This window comes from Talpa occidentalis, unplaced genomic scaffold (assembly GCF_014898055.3).
Source record: "Talpa occidentalis isolate TD23 unplaced genomic scaffold, MPIMG_talOcc4v2.1 talOcc4.12, whole genome shotgun sequence".
NCBI classification, from domain to species: domain Eukaryota; kingdom Metazoa; phylum Chordata; class Mammalia; order Eulipotyphla; family Talpidae; genus Talpa; species Talpa occidentalis.
The window spans coordinates 42,755,447-42,781,370 of NW_023601212.1; the positions used below are offsets into that span (position 1 = coordinate 42,755,447).

A 25,924-nucleotide genomic window follows, 5' to 3' on the forward strand; every position below is an offset into this window, starting at 1 on the left:
TATATGTGAAACCATCCAATATTTTTCTTATTTCACTGAACATAATCCCTTCCAGCTCCATCCAGTTTGCTACGAAAGGCATTAAGTTTGTCTTTTTTGATTGCTGAGTAGTACTCCATTATGTATATATACCACAGTTTCTTGATCCAGTCATCTGTTTCTGGACATTTAGGTTGTTTCCATATTTTAGTTACTGTAAATAGTGCTGCAATGAACACAGGAGTGCAGGCTTCCCTTTGAATTAATGTTTTTGTGTCCTTTGAATAGGTTCCTTGGAGTGGAATTGCTGGATTATATGGTAGGTCCATTTTTAGTAGCTTTGAGGGTCCTTCACACAGCTTTCCATAGTGGTTGGACCAGTTTGCATTCCCACCAGCAATGTAAAAGGGAGTGTAACTGCATTTTTTTTTTTTTTAAATTTTTTTTTTTAATTTTTTTTTTTTTAATAGAGGCATGTTTTATTTATTTATTTGTTTGTTTTGTTTATACATGCACTGGGTACAGTCAGAAGCGCGGGAGGGTGAGAGAATTCACCAGAGCCAGAGCGGGGAGCAGAGCAGGCAGAAGGACCGAAGTACACTGCTGAGGGGAGCAGCGGGCGGCAGGAGAGGTCTGCGCGCCATGTGGGACCCTCCTCTGGTGGCCGGGGAGCAGCCGGGGATCGAACCGGCACCGCAGAGGCCGCGGGCAGCTTCGCAACCCAGCGCTCCACCGCTGCGCCTCCGGGGAGGCCCCTGTAACTGCATTTTAACAGGTGTTTATTTTGCTGCAAATTGACTAGCGAGCATTGAGCAATTACCAAGTTTTCCTAAGGGTCCTTCCCCTTCTCTTCTCCCTGAGCAGAATCTTTCTTGAATTTACCCCAAAGGATTCTCTTTTTTTAAATTTAAAAAAAAAAAAAATTTTTATTTATACAAGAACTGGGGTACAGGTAGAGGTGCGGGAGGGTGAAAGAATTCACCAGAGACAGAGCAGGGAGCAGAACAGGCAGAAAGACTGAAATACACTGCTGAGGGGAGCAGCGGGTGAGACAGGAGAGGTCTGCTGCGCCATGTGGGTTGCTCCCTGGCTGGCTGGGAATCGAACCTGCACTGCAGAGGCTGCGGACAGCTTCACAGCACGGCGCTCAACCCGCTGCACCAACAGGGAGGCCCTACCCCAAATGATTCTTTATATAAGAACCTTGTTATATAAAATTGCTCTACCCCGCCATCCTACTAGGGGAATGTAAATTACACTCAGGGTCTCTGTTCCCCCCTTAGAAGGTACTTTGCAACCAAGAGGACTGGGAGCCAGGCCACAAACCCACTAATCAGGATCCCAGACCAATTTTATACAAGAGCAGTTTTAGGGAATGTGTAACTGTGAAATGGGGCTGGGATCATTTGGCATTGATAGGCACTTTGCTTCTCATAAAACATGTTCAAGTCATAGTCCTTTAGGATCCTTACTGTTTGGGAAGAATAAATGACCACTTGTTCTCTGCTTCCTTCAGCCTGTGCCTCGGGACTTCAGGGAAGCGTGCTTCAAATTTCACACATGATATGGGCCAGGTGTTGTGAGAGTTGTCTCAGCTCTGATTTGTTTACAGGGGTGAAATTCTTTGGAAATACCACTTCTGGAAACCTGACTTGAGACCCAGCTCCAAGCCATGTGGATTCAGCTGCTTCTGAAAAGCGCAGGCCCACTGAAATACATAACAGGGTGTTGGAATAGGGGCTCCCAACCAAAGTACACACCTACTATGCCCAGTGGTGCTGTTCAACTGGGTCTCTGCTCCTGTTGTTGGCAAGCAGAAGCAGCTGTGGATCAGTTCTCTAGACACATGCACCTTTGGGTGACCTCCAGTGACCATTCCACTGCTCACTCTGCACCTTTGTTACCATGGGAATAAAGATGACATTGCAAGGATTAACTAACCAGATACAGGTCAAAGGCTCAGTTCGGAGCACGAGCCCAGGAAGTGGTAGGTGCCGCCTTCCTGACCCTTCCTACTGTGTGTGATGACTTACATAAAGCTCTGCTAAGTGTGATCAGCGTATTTGTGGGAGGTCCATAAAGTCCTGGTTAACCTGCACTGCTCCTGCCTTCCCTGATATCTTGCTGCCCAAGTGCTGTGTCACTTAGGAGGAAGGGGTGAATGAGTGGACAGGAAAGAGTTGAGCCAGGGTAACTGGGCTTCATGAACCCTCTGGGAGACCAGCACTTCAGGTGGAACCACAAGCACAAAGTGTAGCTGGTCACAGTCTGCTAGGTTTACTCAGCTTCTCATAATGGACAGAATCTGGGAATGAATCTCCGGAAATCAACCGATTTCTGAGCTGTTATATGTGGTCTTTCTCTTTTCTTCTCTTGCTTGCTTGCCTTCAAAATCCCAGAACTAGGCCCATCGGTGTCTGTTTCTCTGTGTTGCCTCCTAATCTCTGGGAAACAAAATAATTTCTTTCTGTTGAAATTTGAAAAACATTATCATTGCCTTTGTCTGCTAAATACTGTCAGTCCTTAAAATTTTCTCGTAACACAGATGAGTTAGATGATAGCAGTTGCTATCTTTGAAAGCAGGAATGCATAATTGGGTTTATTAAACCTAGGGAAAGAATTTACATTTTTAAATTTATGAACCCAGAGGTTGCTAATGATTCTCAACATCCTTACATCTCAGTTTTTTTCCGTGATGCTCCTAGGCCAAAGAAATATCTAACGTTTTTGTTTATTGGTTAGTAAGATACGAAAACCTAAAAATCAGTGTTCGATAAAACTAAAACACCTATATTGAAAAGAAAAATACTGTTTTATCCTTGCATAACCACAGTTACTTCCTAGTGGATTGTGTGCATTTGTTGGGCACTGCACAACTCTTTGAACCTTGGAACCAGATTGAATACCTGCCACTGTATTTATGTGATAATTTGCTTTCTATTACAACACTGTTGACCAAGAAGCTTTGCATGTGACATCACAAGGGTTATAGTGTTATCTGACATTAAAATGATTAAATGCCTTGTGCTGATAGGTCCTACAGTGCTCCTCTGGGTTCCCATGGCATACTGGCTGGGGCTACTCAGTGGTACTCAGTTTGGGAACCAGCAGGCTAACAACTTCATCATTATCTTACTCCTCTGAACTGGGAACATTTTGTATAGGCTATCTGCTGGGAGTAGATCCCACAATAGAGCACTTATTTAAACCCTGTAACTAACTTTAGGTTAGAAAGAATGGTTAGGAATTCTTTTACTGTCCCTTGACTTTCATCTAAGTCAGCACAGTGAATCATGGCTCCTACCTCTTAGCCACAGGCCAGTGTGAAAACAGGGAGCAGCATTTTTGGATCTTTTAGATGTGGTCTTCAACCAGTTCAACCTAAGTTTTACGTCTGCTCTGTTACCAGATTCCAAGCAATAATATTCTTATATCTACAGGTGAATTTACAAGTTTCTGAGTTTTCAACCTTTTTCCGGAAATCATGGTACTTAGAGCCATGGTACTTAGAGTTGAGAGCTGTTTGTTTCCTGCAGGACTCAGAACACACAGAAGACAGCTGCGGTATATGCACCCTAATTGGTTTATCCACTCCCCACCTGAGTTCTCCCCATCCTTCACATCTGTAAACAGCATGCTGCATATATGTCAGATATAGTTGAGAATATAATCCCAGGCAGGAATGGGATTCTATTGTTGCAATCTTTTGACTGTCTCCCCGCCCTACCTTTAGGACTTGTTAAGGAAAAAAAGTCCACTGTAGTTACATGGCCCCTGTACTGTGCTCTCCTGCCTGCCGTCTCATCCTCACATGCACTCTCTCTCACTCCAGGTGAGTGCTGTCACGGCTTCAGTCGTGCCTTCTTGTTTCTCTCATGAGCCATGTCCCTCTGCCTCATCTATCACAGGTACACTCCTTGTTCTTTCAGTCCTATCTCTGCGGCTTCTTCTGGGATGCCTCTTTGTCCGTGGCCAGAGCAATCCTGCCCTTCTCCTTCACTTGCTTAGGTATTTGTGATCCAGTCAAAGAATGTGGTGTCCACCTCATAGTCCCCAGACCTGTCATGTAGTTCAGATGGTACACATTGGTTGAGCAAATGATCAAGTCTAGCAGTCACCACATTTCCCATTTGAGCATATGAGGTACTTTCCTTTCACAGAGCTTTGAGATTGAGCTGAAAGCCCCTGGGTGGCAATTAGCTTGTGGTCACTGAAGGGTGCTTTTCTGTACCTGAATCTTTCATGAGCATGTGCTGTGTATGGGGGGGTATCAGAGTGAAGTGAAGATGACCTTGCCCATGGGTCAGTGATGATAGCCACTAGTCAGAGATCAGGGAAATACCAGAGATGACTAATGAAAGACTGAGGGGCATGGGGGTTGTGGAGGATAGGGTTGTGGTGGCCACTCTGTTGTTGGGAGTGTTGATGCTAGGGATCTGGGGCAGCATAAGCTAGAGACAACCATTGTAGGAAGAATTTACCCAGGGAGGCACCTAGTCAGATCTGCTCCTTAGAAAAAGTCAGTATCTGAGTACTGGGGCGGCAGGGGAGAATAGGAGGACTATGAATATTTTTGTAGTCAGTGCTACAGGGAGACTACACCTGAAGGGGGAGATCCTATACTTCCAAAATATTAACAATGATGTAAACCAATATAATAAAAATTTTGTTTGGAACAAAAACATTGCAAAGATGGGAGGAACTGAGACCAAATATTCCTTGTTAAAATGCGTGTGTATAATGTATATTTGTTATATGTGCATATGCAAATTGTGTTGTATAACCCTCCTGTGTTAAAATATATTAGTATATGCAAGTAAGTTAAGTAGATATAAAATATATGACCATTAAAAGAGGATAGTCATCCAGACTTTAAGGTAAAGTTGTTCATGGAGCCTCATTTTCCTTACAACAGTATGAGTGAAGGCTTCTGGATGGTTCCTAAGGATTTTATTTTATTTTATTTTTTAAAATATTTATTTACTTATGCATATAAGAACTGGGGTACAGAGGTGCGGGGGTGAGAGGATTCACCACAGAAAGTGGGGAGCAGAACTGGCAGACTGACTAATACACAGCTGAGGGGATCAGTAGACAAAGACAGGAGAGGTCTGCTGCGCCATGTGGGTTGCTTCCTGGCCAGCCAGGGATAGAATTTGTGTTGCAGAGGCTGCAGATTGCTTCAAAGTACTGTGTAACCCCTTGCACTACCAGGAAGGCCCTTCCTAAGGATTTTACATGCCCACAGTTCCAGGAGGGCTGAGATGAAAGATGCAAGCTAGCTGGGCATGACCTCTCAAGGTTCAGTGCTGCCTGGGCATCTCCTGGTGATCCCCATGGCTCAGTCCTTCTGATGTGGTAATCCCTTGCGAATAGAGGGTCATAAATGTCACCTGTCATTCATTGTCCTCAGAGCCTTTTGAAAGAATCTTGAGGGGCCTCCCTAGTGGTGCAAAGGGTTAAGCACAGCACTGTGAAGCTATCCGCAGTCTCTGCAGCATGAGTTCAATCCCTGGCCAGAAGGCTACCCACAGTATGGCGCGGCAGACCTTTCCTGTCTTGCCCGCTACTCCCCTCAGCGGTGTATTTCAGTCAGTCTGCCTGTTCTGCTCCCCACTCTGTCTCTGGTGAATCCTCTCATCCCCGCCCCCCCCCCACGCTGCCCTGCACCTCTGGTTTGTACCCCAGTTCTTGTATGTATGAATAAATCTTAAACAAAGAAACTTGGAGGTGCTTGTGGCTCCCAGGTCTCTCATCTGTTGAATGTATCTGCCGTCACATTAGAGTTGATAGCCTCCCAAAATTTCCATATAGGGTTGGTCTTAGTTGTTACAAGTGTGTGGGTCTTGTGCATAGTTTCTCATGTTGGGGTGGTGGCCCGTCTGACTCAGTTGGACCTTTCTGGAAGTACGTGGCCAACTAGTGCTTCCCAAGGATTGTGTGTCAGATTTGGGCCACCCTGATGGTTAGGCCTTGGCGTTCCACTTTTGGCTAGGTTACTTAACTTCTCTGTGGCTCAGTTTTCTTTAAAGTGGGGGATATGACAGAACAATCTCAGAATTTATTGAGGATTTTAAAAAAAAGATTTATTTTTATTTATGCATATAAGAACTGGGGTGTAGGCCAGAGGGTATCCGGGGTGGGGTGTGTGTGAGAGGATTCACCAGAGACAGAATGGGGATTAGAACAGGCAGATCTACTGAAATACACTGCTGAGGGAGCAGTGGGCACTACAGAAGAGGTCTGCTGCACCATGTGGGTAGCTCCCTAGCCTAGGATTGAACGCATGCTTCAGTGACTGGCAATTGCTTGATAGGGCTGAGACTTCAGGGATGCTCCATGATTTAAATATTACCATGTGTCAAATACGGTCTGACTAGGAAGTGTGTTTTGACTATTGGTGGTGGTTTCACGCCTAGGTAGGGTCAAAGTTGGAGGGTCAGGTTTTCTGTAGAAAATTCTCTGTTCATTTTGTGAACAGAAATTTCACTCCCCTTCTGGGCCTGACTTTTTTTTTTTTAATTATAAATTTTATTTTTATATTCCCCATACAATTGCGACCCCCTTATTTTGACCCCAATCCCTCCCCTCCCCGCACCCCACCCCCCATAGAGTCTCTGGTTCATAGTTGTTTGTTGATTTTGATATTTACTTTCTTTTTTTTTTTTATATTTACTTTCTTATAGTTACTCTTTTTCCTGGTTCCTTATTTAAGTTTTCTAGATTCCTGTTATGAGTGAGACCATATGGTATTTTTCTTTTTCTTTCTGGCTTATTTCGCTGAGCATGATCCCTTCCAGCTCCATCCATGTTGCTGCAAATTGCATGTGTTTATCTTTTTTTGAATGCTGAGTAATATTCCATGGTGTATATGTACCACATCTTCTTGATCCAGTCATCTATTTTTGGGCATTTGGGCTGTTTCCAAAGCTTAGCTATTGTAAATAGTGCTGCTATAAACATAGGGGTGCAGGTGCTCTTTGGAATGGATGTTTCTGTGTCCTTTGGGTAAATACCTAGGAGTGGAATTGCTGGATCATATGGAAGCTCTATGTTTAGTAGGTCCAGAAATCTCCACACAGCTCTCCATAGTGGTTGGACCAGTTTGCACTCCCACCAGCAGTGCAGGAGAGTTCCTTTTTCTCCACAACCTCGACACCATTTGTTGTTGTTAGTTTTTTAATATGTGCCATTCTCACTCGTGTAAGATGATTATCTCAGTGTAGTTTTGATTTGCATTTCCCTGATTCCAAGTGATGTTGAACATTTTTTCATATGCCTGTTGGCCATTTGCATTTCCTCTTCAGAGAAGTTTCTTTTTAGCTCTTCTGCCATTTTTTGACTGGATTATTTTCTTTGTTTTTGTTGAGTCTCATCAGCTCTTTGTAGATTTTTGTGATCAGTCCTTTATCATTAGTGTTATGTGCAAAAATGTTCTCCCAGTCAGTGGGGTTTCTCTTTGTTTTTGTTATTGTGTCTTTCGCTGTGGGCCTGACTTTTTTAAAGGTGAGGAAAAGTAGTCCTTTGGCTTCACTGAGAGAGTTCATTTAGAAAGAGAAAGGCGCCCCGGCGCCCCCCCCCCCCCCCCCCGCGCACGCACACTTCAGACACTGTAGGAAATTTGTGGGGCAGTTTTCTCCTGGTCATGTTTGCTGGGTCCCTTTGTGACCCTTGTACTTGAGACTGATAGAACGCTGTTGCCCTGAGGCTGAAGCCTCTCCTCCATATGGGCCCCCTCCTCACCTGCTCTTTCTTTCACAAATAACCTAGCTGGTGCTTGATTGTGTAATTTTTGAGCTTCTTTATAGAGGAATCCTAACAGTATAAGCCAAATTATATCACTTCCTGCCCACCCTTCTTCCCAGGCTTACTTTTCCAGCATTTCCAGGCCGCCCTTCTTGCTGGAGTCATCTTATACTTGTCTCCAGTTGTTTCTTCAGGTATCTTGGTCCCGCTGCTTGGAAACTGTCTCCCAGCCAACTCCAGGTGTCTTTAAACCTCACTGACATATTTCCTTTCTTCTGTGTCTTGGCTATGACCACCGGTTCAAAGTCCCCTGGCCAGCTGCCACATCCTCCACATCATTTTCCCTCATTCTTCCTCCTATCTAACCAGCCCCTACTCCCAGTTTCTGTAGTTACCCAATAAATGCCCCCATCCAGTTACCCATAGAGGATTTGAGAAGATGGCTTAACAGTCTCTGCATGCTGTGAAAACCTCTGTATCCTCTTCCCTCTTCTAGCAGTTTCCTGCAAACTCAAAAGTACTGACCCACTGGTTTCTCTACCTTCAGTCAGCTCTCAATCCTTTCTGGCTCCCCTCTGGAGGCAGAACAAGCCAGAGGCTCTCTGTGCATATTGTCAGCCCTCCTATGTCCTACCTGATCCTCGTGGTCCCACAGAAGTTCTAAAGACACGCTCCCTGACTGTCACCATCCTTTCCTGTCTTGATCCTTTTTTTTATCAGTTTCATTATTTTTGTTTATTGTATCTTTACTTTCAAAGGAAATCAAAGTTACACAGAAATTTAGTAAAACTAAATGCCATGAGAACAAGTAATAGTTAAATCCCATTTATTTATTTAAGATTTATTTATTTATGCATACAAGTATTGGGGTACAGGCCAGCGGTTTGAGGCATGAGAGGATTCACTAGACACAGAGTGGGGAGCAGAACAGGCAGACTAACTGAAATAAACTGCTGAGGGGAGCAGCGGCCGAGTCAAGAGAGGTCTGCTGCGCAATGTCAGTTGCTCCCTGGCCAGCTGGGGATCGAACTTGTGCTGCAGAGGCTGTGGATTGCTTCAAACTGCTATGCTTAACCCCTGGTACCACCAGGGAGACCCCTAAATCTTATTTAGAAACATCTGTGACCTCTGTGGGCAGCCTTTTTTACTGCTACCAAACAGGAACTTTCCTTGTCAAAACTAGAAAGAGAATAGAGTGGAACACACATTGAATGATTAAACAGCATCCATCTAAAGCCAGTCTATACTCCCCTGGTGGCTTCCAGGGACCTAATTCTGTAAACCTTCCCATGTCCTACCTGAGCCTTGGTCTCTTGCTCTGCAGGTGATTATAGACATAACGTCTCTGAACGTTGAGGGTCCCATTCTTTATCAACTGAACCTCAGATCTTAGAAAAAAATTTTCTCTGCAGGGCTCCATGTAGGGTCCAGTGCTGCCTCCCTCTGTCCTCCACTCAGATTGCTCACCACACCCTGCTTTACTCGGGGTCAGCAGTGATGTTCTTGGCCAGATTCCTCCTGTGATGTCACCTTTCTCTGAGCAAGCGCCTTTTGACTTCTATACCTTAACTCCAGTCTGTGGGTGCTTCCCTCCCTAGCTCTGTGTGTGGCCTCTTTTCTGCTTTCCTTGGGTCTCTGGACTCCAGAGCCATCCTATCCTTTTCTAACCCCCACTGAGCACATCTCATGTGTGCTCTCCTCTACTAGCAGCATCTCCATCATCCATCCCCGCTCCCCTGCCATGATTCATGCTATAGACGCTTCTTTCCAGGACCAAACTTGCTACCCCTGGTGAAGCAGGGGGTAGTGCCTTGTATGCCTGAAGCCTGAAGCAGGTCTGCCCAGTTTGCTTTGAAAATGATTGGAGTTCGTGACGTTCCCCGAACTTAATATGCTTTTGCAGTGTTTCGCCATGCCTATGTTCAAATGAGATTGCTTCAGCAATGCCCCCCTTCACCTTGAAGTGCTGGGACACACAATTTTTTTGTCTTTGGAGGAGGATCACCATGGGTTGCCGCCCAGCAGGCCCCGTCTCTAGTCGCCATCAGATTCTGATGACTGATGCTGATCTGGTTTCAGCTCTAAGTGTGATTTCCCTTTTCTAGAAGAATGTGTGCAAGAGTTACCAGGAACATAGCTTTGTACCTACAAAGCCCTCCCTAATCTACCTTTCTTGTATTCTTACTGGCTTGGGTATTCTGTGGGTAGAGCACACCCGTCTTAAAGGGTGCCCTAGGAGCCATCCCTTCCCTTCTTGGGGAGTACCCTGAGATGATGCAGTATGTAAATTCTTGCCTATGTCTTGCACGCAGTTGAACCTCATTAAGTTGAAGTTTATTACCACCTCTGGACAACTAACAGGCAGTGCTGTAACATCCTCCACAGCCCTAGATGTCTCCATTCAGGGTGGTAATAGTGCTTCTCTCCAGTGTTGGTCTCTCCTGTGAGCTAAAAAATGGTTGAATGAGTCAGTATTTCTAAGTGATTGGCAGCCCATCTAAGAATAGATGAAAGATATCCTTAAAATCTGGTGAAAAAGAGCAAAGAACAGCCTTCTTAAAGCAAACAATATTGAATTCTTGGACTGACTTTGTAAGATTGGGGTCTTTTACCCTGGTGCTTTGGGCTGTTCCCCCATGAGTCCCCTACCAAGGGCAGGCTTTCAATACTTCATAGTCAAACCTGCCGTCAGAACACCCTGGTAGCAAACTGTGTCTGTCAGTCTCTGCCTTGTCAGACCTCAGGCCAGATAGGAAAGCTGTCTGCAGACCCCACTGATGAGTGACTTTACGAAGCAGACACACCCTTGGTGCTTTTAAACTTTGGCCACTTGCCAGAGCTGCATTTGCAAAAACCTTTATGTAAACCTTGGTTTAAATTACATTTGGACTAAATTATGAGTAATTCATCAGCAACTAGAGTTCTTAGCCTGTGTGGGAACATAACAAGTTCCAGAGTGAGAGCCTGGACAGATCCAGCCAGCTTGCCTGTCTTTTCCCCCTTATGGCCACCACCATCCTCTGACCTTAACATTTGTACTCTTCCTAAATCTTTGTCTGACTTCCCAAGCCAGAAGTGTTTTCCTATTCCTACTTGATCTCCTGGATTTATTACCAGAGAGGCTTGTGAGAGGCTTCTAGTTCACATAGTCTTTCTTAAGCCAAAGATTGAGTTTAAGATTGAGTTTAAAGCTGATTGTTCTTTTTCTTTATAGTGGAGGCCTTTCAGAAACACAGTGCATAAAATGTAAATGGTCAGTACACATTTGAGCAGATGTTTCTTATTGAGTATGGCAACTCTTGGCACTGCAAATAAGGGATGGTTTTAGTGTGTTTCTGGAGGGCAGTTTGGCAATAAAATGATGTGTACCCCATGATCTATGACTGTCCCAGTAGAATAACTGGACAGCTACACAGAATGACCTTGTAAGATATCTGTCACACTGTTTTGGCCCAAATCAGAAGTTGTTCAGATGAGGGGAGTACACAGTACTGGGTGCTCATAAGGCATTGAGCAGGGGTTTCTTGCCCTACCCCCTATGCAGGTCGCAGAAGGTACCCCCTTTGCATTTCTATAAGCAAGTTTTGAAAAGCTGGTCAAGAAAATGATAGATTGGTATGGATTTATGCTTGTTAACGGTGGATTCCTTGTGGGATTTCTTTAGTCAACAAATATGCATTATTTAAATACCAAGAAAATGTTCTTAGTGTGCATGAGGCTTTGAACTCAGCACTCAGCAATGAACTTCATAGACTATGTTCCAGGCCTAACCTTCCTGCTCCCTGCCTGGCTCCCACGCACCAAGTGGAATTATTGATGTGGCTCAATACTTCATGTGCCACAAAGACACAACAGAATTTTAATGCAAACTTACCTGGGGACTTGCAGCTAGATCATGCTTTCTCTCTCACACAAGCATTGTCCTCTTAGAATTCTGATATTGTGAAAACCTGGTGTGTTTATTGTTGTACCCCCTTTTCTGTGAACTGTTGTGCTCTCAGCCCCTGTGGGCTCCTAGTCGGCTTTTACTCCAGGCCTTGTCCCTCACTCTTGGTATAACTGATGTCTCTTTCTGTGGATAAGGAGAGTAGATACTGGGGTGCTTTTAGTTGGTACGTGGAGTGACTCCCTGTCTCCACCAGGGGAGTTGAGCCCTTGGAGGACACCAGGAGTTGGGGGTGGTATATGCACGCAGGGACATGTCATTCTGAACAATACCCATCTGCTGCCTGGTCTCTTGACGGTGGCTTTTCTCTTCCTTGTAGAGTGCCCAGTGAAGAATGTGATGGGATCAGTAGCATGTCTGCGGAGAGTGGCCCTGGGACGAGATTGAGAAATCTGCCAGTAATGGGGGATGGACTAGAAACTACCCAAATGTCTACAACGCAGGCCCAGGCCCAACCCCAGCAAACCAACGCAGCCAGCACCAACCCCCCACCCCCAGAGACCTCCAACCCCAACAAGCCCAAGAGGCAGACCAACCAGCTGCAATACCTGCTCAAAGTGGTGCTCAAGACACTATGGAAACATCAGTTTGCGTGGCCTTTCCAGCAGCCTGTGGACGCCGTCAAACTGAACCTCCCTGTGAGTAACTTGGGCAAGGCCAGGCCCTAGTCCTTGGCCTCTTCCTGCAATGCTCTTAGTGAGGACAGACTCATGGGGAGGTTGGAAAGGTATTTGGAGTCATTGTATAAGTATGGAGACCCTTGAGTAAGCATTTCAGCAGTCCCAGTAAGTGAAAACAGGGAAGAAGCAAGAGTGTGTTATGTGCCCTCAAAGGGAACTGGTTTCTTAGCTATTTACTTCCCAGAAAATATGTGGAGAGGTGAAATGGGGATGAAGGAGTGCTTGCAGCTTTCCATCCAGTTTCATCAGTAGCTGAAGTCAGTTGCATTTACACTCTGGGCCCTTTCTTCTCAGGCACAGTGTCTGTCCTTGGAGCAGAGGTGGTTGGTTGAGCTATGTGGGAGGGGAACTGACTTGATGCAGTGGTGTTCTGGTACTGACAACATCATCACCCTGAGCAGGGGGAAGGAGAAAGTAGAGGTCATCTCTCCCAAGGAGTAGGCATGTAGAAAGGACACCATAGAGAAGAGGGTGCCTCTAAAGTGTGCATACCTAGTCTCTCTGGGGTGAACTTTTTGCCCTGGCCTGTCATGGCCACACTGCACTTGTTATTTGTTCTTTTGTATTCTGGTCCTCTTCTCGTTCTTGGAGTTTTCCCTTTGCCCATATCCCTTAGTACATGGTTCTGAAAACTCAGATTGTATCCCTGACTAAACCTTGAGGAGCAAATGGTTAAATGCTTTTATTTTTTTCCTTTCTTCAAAGCATCAAGGACTAATTGTCTTTAAATTGCCATCTGCTATTTGCCAAACCCCACACCTTTTCTTAGTGAGGGGATTGGAATTAGATGATGGTTACCATGACTCAGGTGTGGTCTGCCAGTGCTGAAAGTGCATGGTGTAGGAACAGCCTTGGCCCTTGTCAGGTTGCCATTCTCAGGAACGAGGAACTTGACTGTTCCTCTGTCCAGTACTATCTATCCACTGAATAATCCTCATATGCGCTTGGGGGGGAGGAAAGGCACTGTAGGCCTGGGTCATAAACTGGCTCAGGAAAAGGGGTAAAGGCAAAAGGAGATCCTTATGAAGTTCTGGGCTTCAAGACTCCACTCTCACAATTGACCAGGACAAGGAGTAGAGACAGTCAATCTGTCACTGGAGAATGACTCTTGGGAGAATTTACTGCACGAGACTCTGGGCTGGTCTAGTGGACTGAGCAGGTCCACAGGTTAGGGTGATATTTCCAGAACCAGATACAAAGAGTGGAAGAGAAGGAGCTAGTAATGGGGAAACCAGGGGAGCTTTGCCCAGTGGTTAGGTATGAGGCCTACAGAAGAGAGCCAGGAGAATCACTGGCAGAGAGCAGTTCCCCAGGTTTACACATCAGAACCTACAGGGAGGTCACAGAGAAGGATTCCGACCTGACCCTCCTGTTGGCCTTTAGGAAGGCATTGGTGACCTTAGGAAGATGTGACGCAGAAGTAGAAACCAGATTCTCGCCGGTGTGAATGATCAGGTGAGGATGTGAAGCCATCATTTCAAGAAATTTGGCTTTGACGGGAAAGCTGGGCTGAACCAGGATGGAGAAGGGATGGTTTGTTACAGGAAAACTTTTAAGTTGCAGAGGCAAGGAGGGTTGAGAGGGTGATATAGAGAATGCAGGGGGCTGTGGAGCTTGAGGTCCTGAGACGGCAACATCCTTTGTGGTGGGACAGACACGTGTGATAGGTAGTCTGTTAGGACATGGTTTGAGGATTTGGAACCACTTTCTGTAAAGTGGAGGTGGAGGGCAGAGTGTGCATCCTTGTTATTGTTGACACTCCTGGCAGTTCTGACTTAGGAAAAAGAGGCTGATGAATGGTGCCACAGACCAGATGTCTTCAGAGAAGTGGGAGTACCAGGAGCTGTCTTGGGAGGGGCAGGGAGGGCCAGGGCAGCTGACAGCATTATCATGCTAAAACCAGTTTTCCAGAGACTCCTCTATGTCATTGGGTCCACCCTAAAAAGAATTCCTTCTTTCTCTGTTTTCTGATGCCTTCTAGATCTTTACCTGTCTTTGGCACCTGATTCATATTAGATGTTTCACTTAGTATATTTATATCATGTGTATGCTTGGATTGTTATGACCCTAAACCCAATGCCCCCCCCCCCATCACGCACAGAGTGCAGTCTTTTGTCGTCATCCCTTCTACCATCGTCCTGTCCTGTTTGCCCTTGTTCCATTTAACATACTGTGGCCAATTGAAACACCAACCATACTTCTAAGAGACTGTTGGCCATAGAATAATAAAAAGTTTAAGTTTCCATTGGGACAGATGTATCTGGACTTGGTTTTCTTGGATAAGGTGATCAGAGCACAATATAATACAGAAAACCTGGTTTCAGTCCCCCTTCATGGCTTCTGGGCTGGTGCTTCCGGTATGAATTTATAATCCTTGCCCAGGCAAGATTGTGATCTGTGTCAGACCTTACTTGTAAGCTGGTGGCTTTGGTTTTTTTTTCTCATAGGTGTCAGAGCAACTTAAAACCTCACTCTGTGTTCATTTTCCCAGTACTGTCTACCACTAGCCTGCCCTTCTGCCTTCAGACTCCAACTTGGGACTTGGTCCTGATGCCCCAGCCAAGTCTAATCACGGGAGTGCTGACCTCAGAATGCAGGTCTTCGTGGGCAGAGTATATGCGGGTTCCCCCTGCCCTCTGTGCTCCTTTCATTTGGAGACCTGAGTGCTGCTTTTTGTGATTTTTTTTAAAATGTTTGGTTTTAGAATAGGTTTAAAAAGTAAGAAAAAAGAGTTTAGATTTAGAGCAAAGCTCTGTGACAGTAATGTAATTTGATTTGAAGGGCTTTGAGACATCTATACCTGCATCTGGCTCCTTCTGTCTGACACTTGCAGAATAAGATACTAAGATTTGAGGATCATCTGGAGGTTTTTTAATATTGAGAACTGTGAAGACTGATCCTTCATGGTTAAACTGGTTAGTTGTTCAACTGTATCTGGTTGCTGATAGATCCTTATTGGTACCAGCCTGTGTACGAGTAAAGGAAATAGCAGTTGCTGAACCTGACATAAAGTAGGGACTGCTGTTCCCAAGTTTCTTTAAAGGATCCAGTTATTAAAGGCAGACTGAGTGCTGGTTTTGTAGAATTTTGCATTTTATGAACATGTAAAATTTCAAATGGTGGCTAGAAAGTAGAACTGCCACAGGTGGTTTATTAGATAAGAACTGCTTCCTAAAAGTCATTCATTCTTGTTTTGTTTTTTTTTTAAAGGATATTTTAACATTAAAAAAAAAAAATAGAAAAAACATAGGTCTCAATAAGGAAGACAGTCTTTTCCCAGACAAGGCAGTTAGTAGACTCATACATTTTCCCTCCAAATTGCTACTTAGCATTTATGAACCCTTCTTTGATTCCCTTTACCTTGAAGTTCCCTTAGGTTCACTCACTGGGGCTTTTTCCTATACTTGTGGTAGTGACCTGGAGTGAGATCCTCAGGTTGACCTGAGTGCCATGTGGAAACTCTGGTGACATCACCCTTTGCTCTCTCTGCTCTCCAGGATTACTATAAGATCATTAAACAGCCTATGGATATGGGAACAATAAAGAAGCGCTTGGAAAACAACTATTACTGGAATGCTCAGGAATGTATCCAGGACTTCAACACTATGTTTACAAACTGTTACATCTATAATAAGGTGAGAGGTAGGGGTGGCTATCTTAAGCTGCCCTGGGGAGGGAAGGAGGGAGAGGTATATCTGGAGTCCCTGAGCAGGGGTGCTGGGAGCTGGTAGGATTACAGTCTGAGGCAAAGCTGTTGGAGACAGAGTTATGGGGACCTGGGGTTTTGCTTATGACTAGGTGTATTGCTTTTGCTGGGTGGAGTTGCTGACCTCATTTTTATTTCCATGCTGGCCTTGTTAGCTTAAAGCATGTGCTTCTGATGCCCTGGGGATTTTGGTTCTTGAGCATGTCTAGTGAAGAAGGTGAGAGAGGTATACCATCTATTTGAATGACATAAATTGTCAGGAAGGAGCCGACTAAAATGTAGTTGTGCAAAGGTATATGCCAGCAGAAGTTTTAGTAAGGGACAGTGCAGGATTGGGGGGGTAAGGGCAGAAGCTTGCTGCACCTAGAACTGTGGACTCAGTCATTGATAAATAGTGGCTCTGGAATCATATGTCCCCTGATGTCTCATGTATACACAAAGGTCACTTAACTCCATAGCCAAACCTTTTAATTCAACTGTGCCATGAGCCAGATCATTTTTTACAGTTCAGACCATAGATATGATTAATACCAACCCCTACAAATAGAATAGCCCTGGAGGGAAACCCTATACAGAACTCAATTTTTGACCTCTGCTGGTAGTGGTAAAATTGCCCATAAAAGATGGGTAGGTGAGTTTCTTGAAGTTTGCTATTTCTCAAAGTCTCAGCTTTCACCACTCAAGCGAAAGGGGTATAGATGAGACTCTCATTTCAGATGAGGTACTGAGGAGATCTTGACTACTTTTCCTTCAGGTTCTTCTGGGAATAGCATGTTGTAGGTGAGGCAACAGAATGGGCACTGCAATATTGGCATTTACCAGGTCCCAGGGAGCTGTTCTAGGGGGTCATTGTTGGAGCCCTGCTATCATATCTGTGGCAAGAAATCTTGTGTGATTCCTGGTGAACTTGAACTGTGGCAAGGGAGGACCCTGACAATGGTTGGCATTTCTTACTGCTTAAGGCATTTGGTTGGTTTCTCAGACAGGCCAGAGCTTCAAGGGAGGTACAGGGGTACATCTGCTGGCTCAGGCACCTGCAGGCACACAAGTCTGTGTGGTATCTCTCAGTGAAACCATTTCTTTGGCCCTTTGGGTTTCAGATTGGGACAGACCCTGACCTTCGGGTAAAGGGTGGGTGTCAGAGGATAGATAGCTCTTCTCTGTCTAGAAAGGTGAGGAGGGTTTCCCAACCCTCACCACGCTTATCTCCTCTTCCAGCCTGGAGATGACATCGTCTTAATGGCAGAAGCTCTGGAGAAGCTCTTCTTGCAAAAAATCAATGAACTGCCCACAGAAGAAACTGAGATCATGATAGTCCAGGCAAAAGGAAGAGGACGTGGGAGGAAAGAAACAGGTAGAGTGCACTTGTTTCCTTCTAGCACTGTTTGTCCTGCACTGAAATAGCAAGGGCCTTGGCTTTATCCTCCCTAGTCTTTGCCCCATTCCCAAGCTCAGTGAAAGACTAGGAGTGATGAGAAGATAGCTAACTACATACTTGCTGCCATATTGCTCTTTGGATAAGGTGTGGCTGGGTTCAGTGGTGGACCTGCACCTAGAGGAGCACATGTGCTCTCCCCCCAAGTAGAAATATTTGGGCCTTGCCTTTTTTGACGGACTCGGTTTAAAAGAAAGTATAACTTTTCTAAGCATTTTAAGTTGCTTGAATTCTTCACCATGCTGGTGCCATAGAAAATCTGTTGCTTTTCCATTTTAGAGAAAAGAAATTAATCGGACCACAGACAATTTTAACTAATTTTACCATCTTAGAATCTCAGCATCATTTTAATTATCTTCATGTGTTTGTGTCAGAGTGATGCCTGCTTTTGGACACTCAGTCTTTTTCAGTCAGAGTCAAGCCCTGCTAGTCTGTCTCTGCACACTCCTCACCCCTCTCTCTTCACCTGATACAGGATCCCAAGGCAGCTGGTGGGGAGTGGCTCCATTCAGTGAAATGTTTCTGTCCAGGAAAAGCTCCACTAGGCCTTCTATATATTACCATCTATAGTTCGAAGCTGCAGAAGGGCGATGAGTTCCAGGGTGGCACATGGCTAAATTGTTTACTCTCTCCTGGCTTCCAGCTTTCGCAGATGTGGTTGCTTCATGGGAGCAAAGGGGATCTGCTAGATTTCCCTGTAGTGTTGAGGGGTAGCCAAAGAAAGCTGGTCTTGAGTGGTAGCCATGGAAAGCTGGTGCTGTATCTGCTAAGAGGTGTCCATTGTCATTAAAACCCAGGAGCCCTGCCCTCACTCACTGGAACCAGGGGTTTGGTCTGAGCAGATATGGGGCACCTTTCTCTGTTTCATTTCTTAGGGGAAGCCCGAGTAGTCGAGTAGTCCCTGGAGAAAGAGAACTGGAAAACTTATAGAAGCTCACCCTTGCTCCTTGGGGTTCCAGAAGGATCCCCCCACCCACCGTGAAGGCTGCTTTTATAGAGTGCTGTTCTTTTTCATGCAGCCTGTGTGCATGGGAGGATGTGACAGTTCAATATGTGGTCCTAGGTCCTTTCCCTGTTAGCAAGTCAAAGTCTATCATGCACATCTAAGCTCTGATCATCATCTACTTTTGGGGTTGGCTAGTGATGCCAGGTGACAACTGTTTGTGGACTCATCTGCACAGCTGCAATAGTCTCGCCTTCCCTATGGCTCAGGGAGGTCAGGGCTTGCCAGATTCCAGAGTCAATACCTGCCCCCTGCTGGAGACACTCAGAAGGCAGTGAACACTTCAGGAGTTAGGACAGCTCTGCCTGAAAATTCCAAGAACATTTTGAGTTCTCTGTCTACAATGTGACTGCTCTCCAAGTCCCTTGGGCAGGTGGACTGATTTGGCCAAGGTCCATGGTGTGCATGCGGTTCTGTCTCTTAGGCACATGCCATACCCACACAGATGTGTGTTCACCATGTGTGGCAGTGTCCCCGTAAAGTCAGCCAGTATATGTCAAAGGTCAGCCAGTGTGTGTCAAACACAGCATCTAACCAACTGTCCTTTTTATGATTGGTAGGGACGGCAAAACCTGGTGTCTCTACGGTACCAAACACAACGCAAGCATCAACTCCTCCGCAGACCCAGACCCCTCAGCAGAACCCTCTGCCTGTGCAGGCCACACCTCACCCCTTTCCTGCTGTCACCCCGGACCTCATCGTGCAGACCCCTGTCATGACAGTGGTACCCCCCCAGCCACTGCAGACACCCCCGCTGGTGACCCCCCAGCCACCACCCCCACCTGCTCCAGCCCCTCAGCCCGTACAGAGCCACCCACCCATCATTGCGGCCACCCCACAGCCTGTGAAGGTGAGCATCCTGTGCGTGCTAACTGCTCCTACCCCCTCCGCCAACTGCTCTCTTACGTGCCATGACAGTGAGGCTCGTGGGGGTGTCATTTGGCTTCACTAATGCTTTGTTCAGGACCTGTCCTGGTGCCTAGGGTACTGTTAGTGTTTCTGAGTGGGTCATTGTTGACCCAGATCCTGTATTCTAGTCCCATCTCCTAAGGGTTGCTGCCCATTCCATTTCTCGCTCTTGCCTGTACATATGTGCAAATGTGCTCTGAATATATGTGCCTCCCACTTGGTGGCCAGAGTACAGGGCTGACTCAAAGAGCTGTCCAGCCTTGTATAGATAGCTATACTTCAGACGCTTTCTTTGGCCTCTGATGCAGAACTGCCCTCAGTTATGTACTTTCTCCTGCTACTGGTAGGGTCTCTGCCATTCCAGCTGCAGAACAGAGTGGTGGGACAGGCTGTCTCTGTTATCAGTCCTTCATCTGTGAAATTGTGGGCCCCATTCCATGTGAGTGTTGGCATCCTAGAAAGGACCTCACTCCAGGAGTGCCCCCGAGGGACAGCTGTGCAGGCACTACCTCTGACTGTGCCTATCGTGCCTGTGCTCTCGGCAGACAAAGAAGGGGGTCAAGAGGAAAGCGGACACCACCACTCCCACCACCATCGACCCCATTCATGAGCCGCCCTCATTGCCCCCGGAGCCCAAGGCCACCAAGATAGGCCCCCGGAGGGAGAGCAGCCGGCCTGTGAAACCCCCGAAGAAGGACGTACCCGACTCACAGCAGCACCCAGCACCAGATAAGACCAGCAAGGTCTCAGAACAGCTCAAGTGCTGCAGTGGCATCCTTAAGGAAATGTTCGCCAAGAAGCATGCTGCCTATGCCTGGCCCTTCTACAAGCCCGTGGATGTGGAGGCACTGGGCCTGCACGACTACTGTGACATCATCAAGCACCCCATGGACATGAGCACAATCAAGGTAAGCAAGTACACCCCTGAGCTGAGAGTGGAGAGGGGCTCTGGAGTCAAGGAAGGTCGGGACCTGTCCAGTAGAATATCTGTGGGAGATGATGTCCACGGGAGATGGTGAAACTGCCCTAAGAGCAACATAGACTTTCTCGTCAGCTCAAAGGCACCCAGCACCCTCTGCTGGAGATTGTGGGGACATTCTCTGAGACAGCATGCCGGCAATTTTGGTCAGATGGCAATGTTGCCCTCTTCTGAGGATGAGCTTTTTGTGGTCATGGTTCTCTGTGCCCATGGGCACTTTACCTGAGGCAGAGGCTCCAGGAGAGTGTAGAGTCTTGTGACTTTGTCAGGCTTTGTGATGGAAAGAGTCTAGATACAGAAGACACATGACAAATCTGTAGTATTTAAGGCCAGAGAGGATTTTATTAATTTATTTAAAAAAATTTATTTATTTATACAAGAACCAGGGTACAGGCCAGACATGTGGGAGGGTGAGAGGATTCTCCAGAGACAGAGCGGGAATAGAACAGGCAGAACGACCAAAATACACTGCCATGGGGAGCAGCGGGCAAGACAGGAGAGGTCTGGCTCACCATGCGGGTTGCTCTGCGGCCGGCGGGGATCTAACTGGCACTGCAGAGGCTGCGGACAGCTTCACAGCACTGCACTCAACTGCCTGCGCCACCAGGGAGGCCCCAGAGAGGATTTTATTTAAAGCATTTCTACTCTTTTGATCTTCTGGGAGTGGTGAAAGCCTGTGCCAACATGGGGTAGGTAGAGCAGGGGAGCAATGCTGTGCTGCTTTTGACCTTTATCCCGTCCTGTGTCATTAAGGCACATATGCACCAGGTTAGTGTTGGTAGTACCCAGGCCTTCCCTTTGGTTCTGCCTCAACTCTGCCCTCTTGGATTCTGTGTTCACTTGCCCCTTCTAGAGTAACCCTGGTGGAAGGGCTTCTAGCTGGGTAGTCCTAGCGTTGAGACTTGCTATAGTATCTCCTTGTCCACCTGATACTGAGAACCAGGGTGAAGGCTCCTCCCCCACTAAGGTCTGGGTTAAACCCAGAGCTCCTATGGGCAGTGCTCCCTGCTGCCACTTCCCTTCAAAGCACAGACATACACAGCTAACCAGGACCTCTGTTGTCTCTCTAGTCTAAACTGGAGGCCCGTGAGTATCGTGATGCTCAGGAATTTGGTGCTGATGTTCGATTGATGTTTTCCAACTGCTACAAGTACAACCCTCCTGACCACGAGGTGGTGGCCATGGCCCGCAAACTGCAGGTGAGGCTGTGGAGAGGTTGTGGTGCCAGACCTGCAAAGAGCAGGTGGGGTTCTGGGTGGGCCTTCATAGGCATTCGCAGTTTCATTTTTGTCTCCTGCTTTGGTATGATGCCCTGCTGCTTTGGACGAGTGGACTCAAGTCAGAATAACATGACATTTTACATTGGGAGTGTTTCATTATAATTAACACACAGGATAGTTGGTTTTGATTTTGGTCTTAAGTATTTTGTTTTGAGGTATCCCAGTAAGACCCCATCCCCTTTATCTGCATTCAGCTGTCCTTGGCCAGAAGAGCATGCTATGCATGACCCAATCGCTTCTCCAAAACAGACCTATTTCAAGTGGAAGAGGGACACTGTTGCTAGGTAGACATTTTGTTGCAGTTGTCAGCTGACATACTGACATTTCCTTCATTTCCTCATCAGAGCTTTGAAATTGTATGTTTGCCTTCTAGTTGCAAGGTGGCTGCTTGTTAATGTTCCATATATGCCATGTGGTCAGTTTCCTAATGAGAGAAGCCCACTTTCAAGTTGTGTCCTCAGTGGTACACGCTATAAAGTGCATACTTTGATAGAAGGGTGATAGATTACAGATAGATATGAACTAACTCCACATCTGTTTATTTTTTAAAAAGAAAAAAATATTCCCAGTTTTAGTAGTGGTTTCTGGATAGCACGATGAGGAGTCAGAATTATGGAGAATAAAGTCAATATTTAATGCCTTTATTTATTTATAAAGATTTATTTATGCAGTAAGAGCTGGGGTGTAGGCCAGAGGTAAGGGGTGGGGAGCGGATTCACCAGAGACAGAGTGGAGAGCAGAATCAGCGGATCTACTGAAATACACTGCTGAGGGGAGCAGCAGGTGAGACAGGAGAGGTCTGCTGTGCCATGTGGGTCACCTCCCTGGCCAGAGATTGAACTCATGCTGCAGTAGCTGCCAATAGCTTCCTAGTGCTGAGACTTAACCCCCTTTGCCACCAGGAAGGCCCAATATTTAATGCTTTTATAATCTGCTTTTTCTTTTAATCTTTACAGTGGCAAGTATAATATAAAAATTCCCAGCTTCTTTTTCCCCAAGACCCTGAGTTACTTCTGCTGTATTTTCTGAGTTGGCGGGGAGGATGCCTTATCTTTTCACTTGAGGCTACCCTTGAGCTTGCTTGTGCATTTTCCATTTGGGGGTTCAGGCTTTATGATTTTGCTGCAGTTTTCATACATGGCCACCAGGTGGCCAGTGTGCACTTGGATCTGCAACTTAGGCCCCCCCCCCCTTCCCTTCCCTCTCCATCCTCCCTTTGAGGACTGAGATCCATGCCCTTTGTTTGCCTTCATGCAAACTGCTAAAACAAAGCAAATTCATTGCCAGCACCAAGGGTTGTTACTTTGAACTTCTAAACAAATTGGCTCCAAATTGCCAGGCTGGGTCCTCAACACAGGGGTCCACTTCATGTGTGAACAATGTGTCCCTTAGCATGGATTGCCTCTACTCCCAGCCCATTTTGCCTCCCTCAGTGTGGGTTGCATGTTACTGAAAGTGTCGTTGCCAGGTGTCTCTGCTTCAACAGCAGAGTTGACATGAAGGTCTTCCTATATGAGCTTCTCATCTGGAAGGCAGTTGCTGTGTTTGTGGCTTTTCAGGTTTTGTTTTGCTTCTTTCTCTCTACATGCTCCTGAATCTGCATGGTTTAGCTGATCCCACTGCTTTAGCCTAGTGGGGAAGGGGGATGAACAAGGCCCTCTCCTTTTTGCTTCCATGAGAGTTGTTGGGACCAATTATTTTCTTGATTAGACCAGAGGGTGAGATTTACTCAGAATGTGATATGGAACTGGATCATCCCACTTTGTTTTCTTCTTACAGCCTTCTAAATTTCAGGCCTTTAGGAAACTGTATCTGTTGTTTTACAGCTGTACTCACAAAAAGGTCAGGAGCTTCTACACTTGGGGCTTCCTTCCGACCTTGAAGGCATCTTGGGCTGAGTGTCCCAATGCAGCTAGTGGGCACAGAACTACTGGTGGTACTACTCTCCACTCTGTGCTTTGTTGTGAACTGAAAGGTATTTTGGAAGTTTGGTGCTTGGGTTGATTGTCAGTTTTATTTTGAGAAAACATGAACATTCAAAGTGGTATACAGTCTTTATATAGCAAAGAAAACATTAGCTGAAAAAAGTACATTGGAATCCTGAGTTAGATCCCAGAGATAGGAAATTTGGGGGGTATGTGTGTCTGAATCTCTTCCCCTCATGGCTGTACCCCCAGCACCTGGCACCTGGTAGGCCTCTTTCCACTTGGGTTCCCTGCCCTTTTCTGGACCAGGCTCCAGGCAATATCTGGGGTTATCTGAGGGGGAGCCGAATTTTAACCAAAGGGCGTCCCCCAAGGAGCGCCAGCTGTCCTCCACTACTGGCTGTTTTGGGTTTTTTTTTTTGGTTTTTTTTTAAAGATTTATTTTTTTATTTTATTTATACAAGCACTGGGTACAGTCAGAAGCGCAGGAGGGTGAGAGAATTCACCAGAGCCAGAGCGGGGAGCAGAGCAGGCAGAAGGACCGAAGTACACTGCTGAGGGGAGCAGCGGGCGGCGGGAGAGGTCTGCGCGCCATGTGGGACCCTCCTCCAGTGGCCAGGGAGCAGCCGGGGATCGAACCGGCGCCGCAGAGGCCGCGGGCAGCTTCACAACCCAGCGCTCAACCGCTGCGCCACTGGGGAGGCCCTTTGTTTTGTTTTTTAATAAAGGTTTTTCTTTTTTCAGATTTTTTTTTTAATTTTTGTGTACAAAATCAGGGGTATAGACCAGAGGCCGGGTGAGAGGATTCACTGGAGACAAGAGTGGGGAGCAGAGCAGTCAGGTTTACTGAAATAAACTGCTAAGGGAAACAGTGGGCGAAGATAGGAGAGGTCTGCTGTGCCATATGTGGGTTAGTCAGGGCGTAGAGGTGTTAATGCTGAAATTTAACCCCTAGGTCACCAGGGAAGTCCCCACTACCAGGGGGACAAGAGGGTGGTCTTTGGACATAAAACCTCCCAGCACCCCAGCATCGGTTTCACTAAAGGGAATGAGGACCTGTTTCCCCTATGAATTTGATGACATCCAGTTAGGTGATGCTATTCAGTATTATAATGAGAAGGAGATGCTTGTTCTGAAACTATTGTGCTTTGCTAATGCTGAGAATTCACTTGCAACCCAGAGTGTTAGAGTGGGTTGGATATTTGGGCACATCTGCAAGAGTTGCTGCTGGTTTTGCAGTGGATGTGGTTGTTGGAGGTGTTCATGTACCATCACTGTCCTCCCTTAGCAGCCACTTCCCCTGAGTACAGCTTGTTAGGTTTGCTGGCCTTTTGCCCGACCCCATGTTGGTGCTGTCCTGCCTGGATCTCTGTCTCAGCTGCCCTTTCCTGCATAGGTTTCAGGTCCCATGTGCTCAGCACCACCTGCGCACTTAACAGGCCTTCCACAGCTGCTTGTTTATGTCCCTTGAGAATAGGGTACAATACACATCATTCCTATTTACTGCAGAGCTGGTATCTAGCAGGTACAAGGTGGTCTTGGCTACTTGGGAAGGTTTCCTGCAATAGCAGGAAGGTTTCACTGCTCTAGAGCTGTATGTGTTTCCCTGATACACCAAACTGGGACCGGAGCAGACTGGAGGATGATGTTTATGCAGTAGGGTGTGACTGGAAGCTGGCAATCCCAGTGCCATAGGCCCTGGGATGCCTTCCCAGCCAGTCCTGCTTAGTCTCCTGTCTATTGCTTTTGATTTTGGGATCTTGGGGAGTATAAGTGCCTCCACAATACTACAGCCTGAAGGAAGGACCAGGAATGTCCTTGTGACCAGGTGGTACTTTCTGGCTGCTCCCGCTTGGTAAATGGTCACCTCTCAGTGCTTGACTCACTTCTCTAGCCTGCCCACTGTTTCTGGACAGCAACCCTGGCTCTTCTCTGGATACTAATGTGAGCCAGTTGGGGACTTGAGCCTCCTGCATCCAAGGTACTGGGGTCAGGCAGGGTCTGTTCACTGATGGGGCCTCCACTTTGAAGTGAAGACCATTCTTTTCCTGGAATCCCATTCCTAAACAGTCCAGACAGTGATGGTCTCTGGTCAGCATCCCTCCTGTACATTTTCTTTGCCCTCTTACCTGCTCTAGGACTTAATTTGTGACTCCCTACACAGTTTCATTTAACTCCTGGATCCTAGCGTTGAATTTGTATTTCACAGGGGTCTTCCTCCCATGTAACTTGTCATCAGTACCCATGTCCATTATACTATCTTCCTCACTTTCCCTGGCATATCCTGGAGACTCCTTTGTCCAGTGGCATGGCTCAGTTGCGTTGTCTGCCGCAGA

The 25,924-nt window shown here is 46.5% G+C and overlaps 1 protein-coding gene across 5 annotated transcripts in view; it reads left to right on the top strand.

Annotated features, from left to right (window-relative positions):
* The window catches only part of BRD4 (bromodomain containing 4), an 85,028-nt gene that overhangs the window by 40,248 nt on the left and 18,856 nt on the right, over positions 1 to 25,924 (top strand). For all 5 annotated transcript variants that reach the window (XM_037506050.2, XM_054693331.1, XM_037506045.2 and 2 more), the window contains exons 2-7: positions 11,991 to 12,309; positions 15,849 to 15,986; positions 17,276 to 17,411; positions 19,056 to 19,345; positions 19,950 to 20,312; positions 21,454 to 21,582. In XM_037506050.2, the coding sequence (XP_037361947.1) occupies positions 12,025 to 12,309; positions 15,849 to 15,986; positions 17,276 to 17,411; positions 19,056 to 19,345; positions 19,950 to 20,312; positions 21,454 to 21,582 (1,341 nt within the window). In that variant the 5' untranslated portion in view covers positions 11,991 to 12,024. The remainder of the gene's footprint in view (positions 1 to 11,990; positions 12,310 to 15,848; positions 15,987 to 17,275; positions 17,412 to 19,055; positions 19,346 to 19,949; positions 20,313 to 21,453; positions 21,583 to 25,924) is intronic.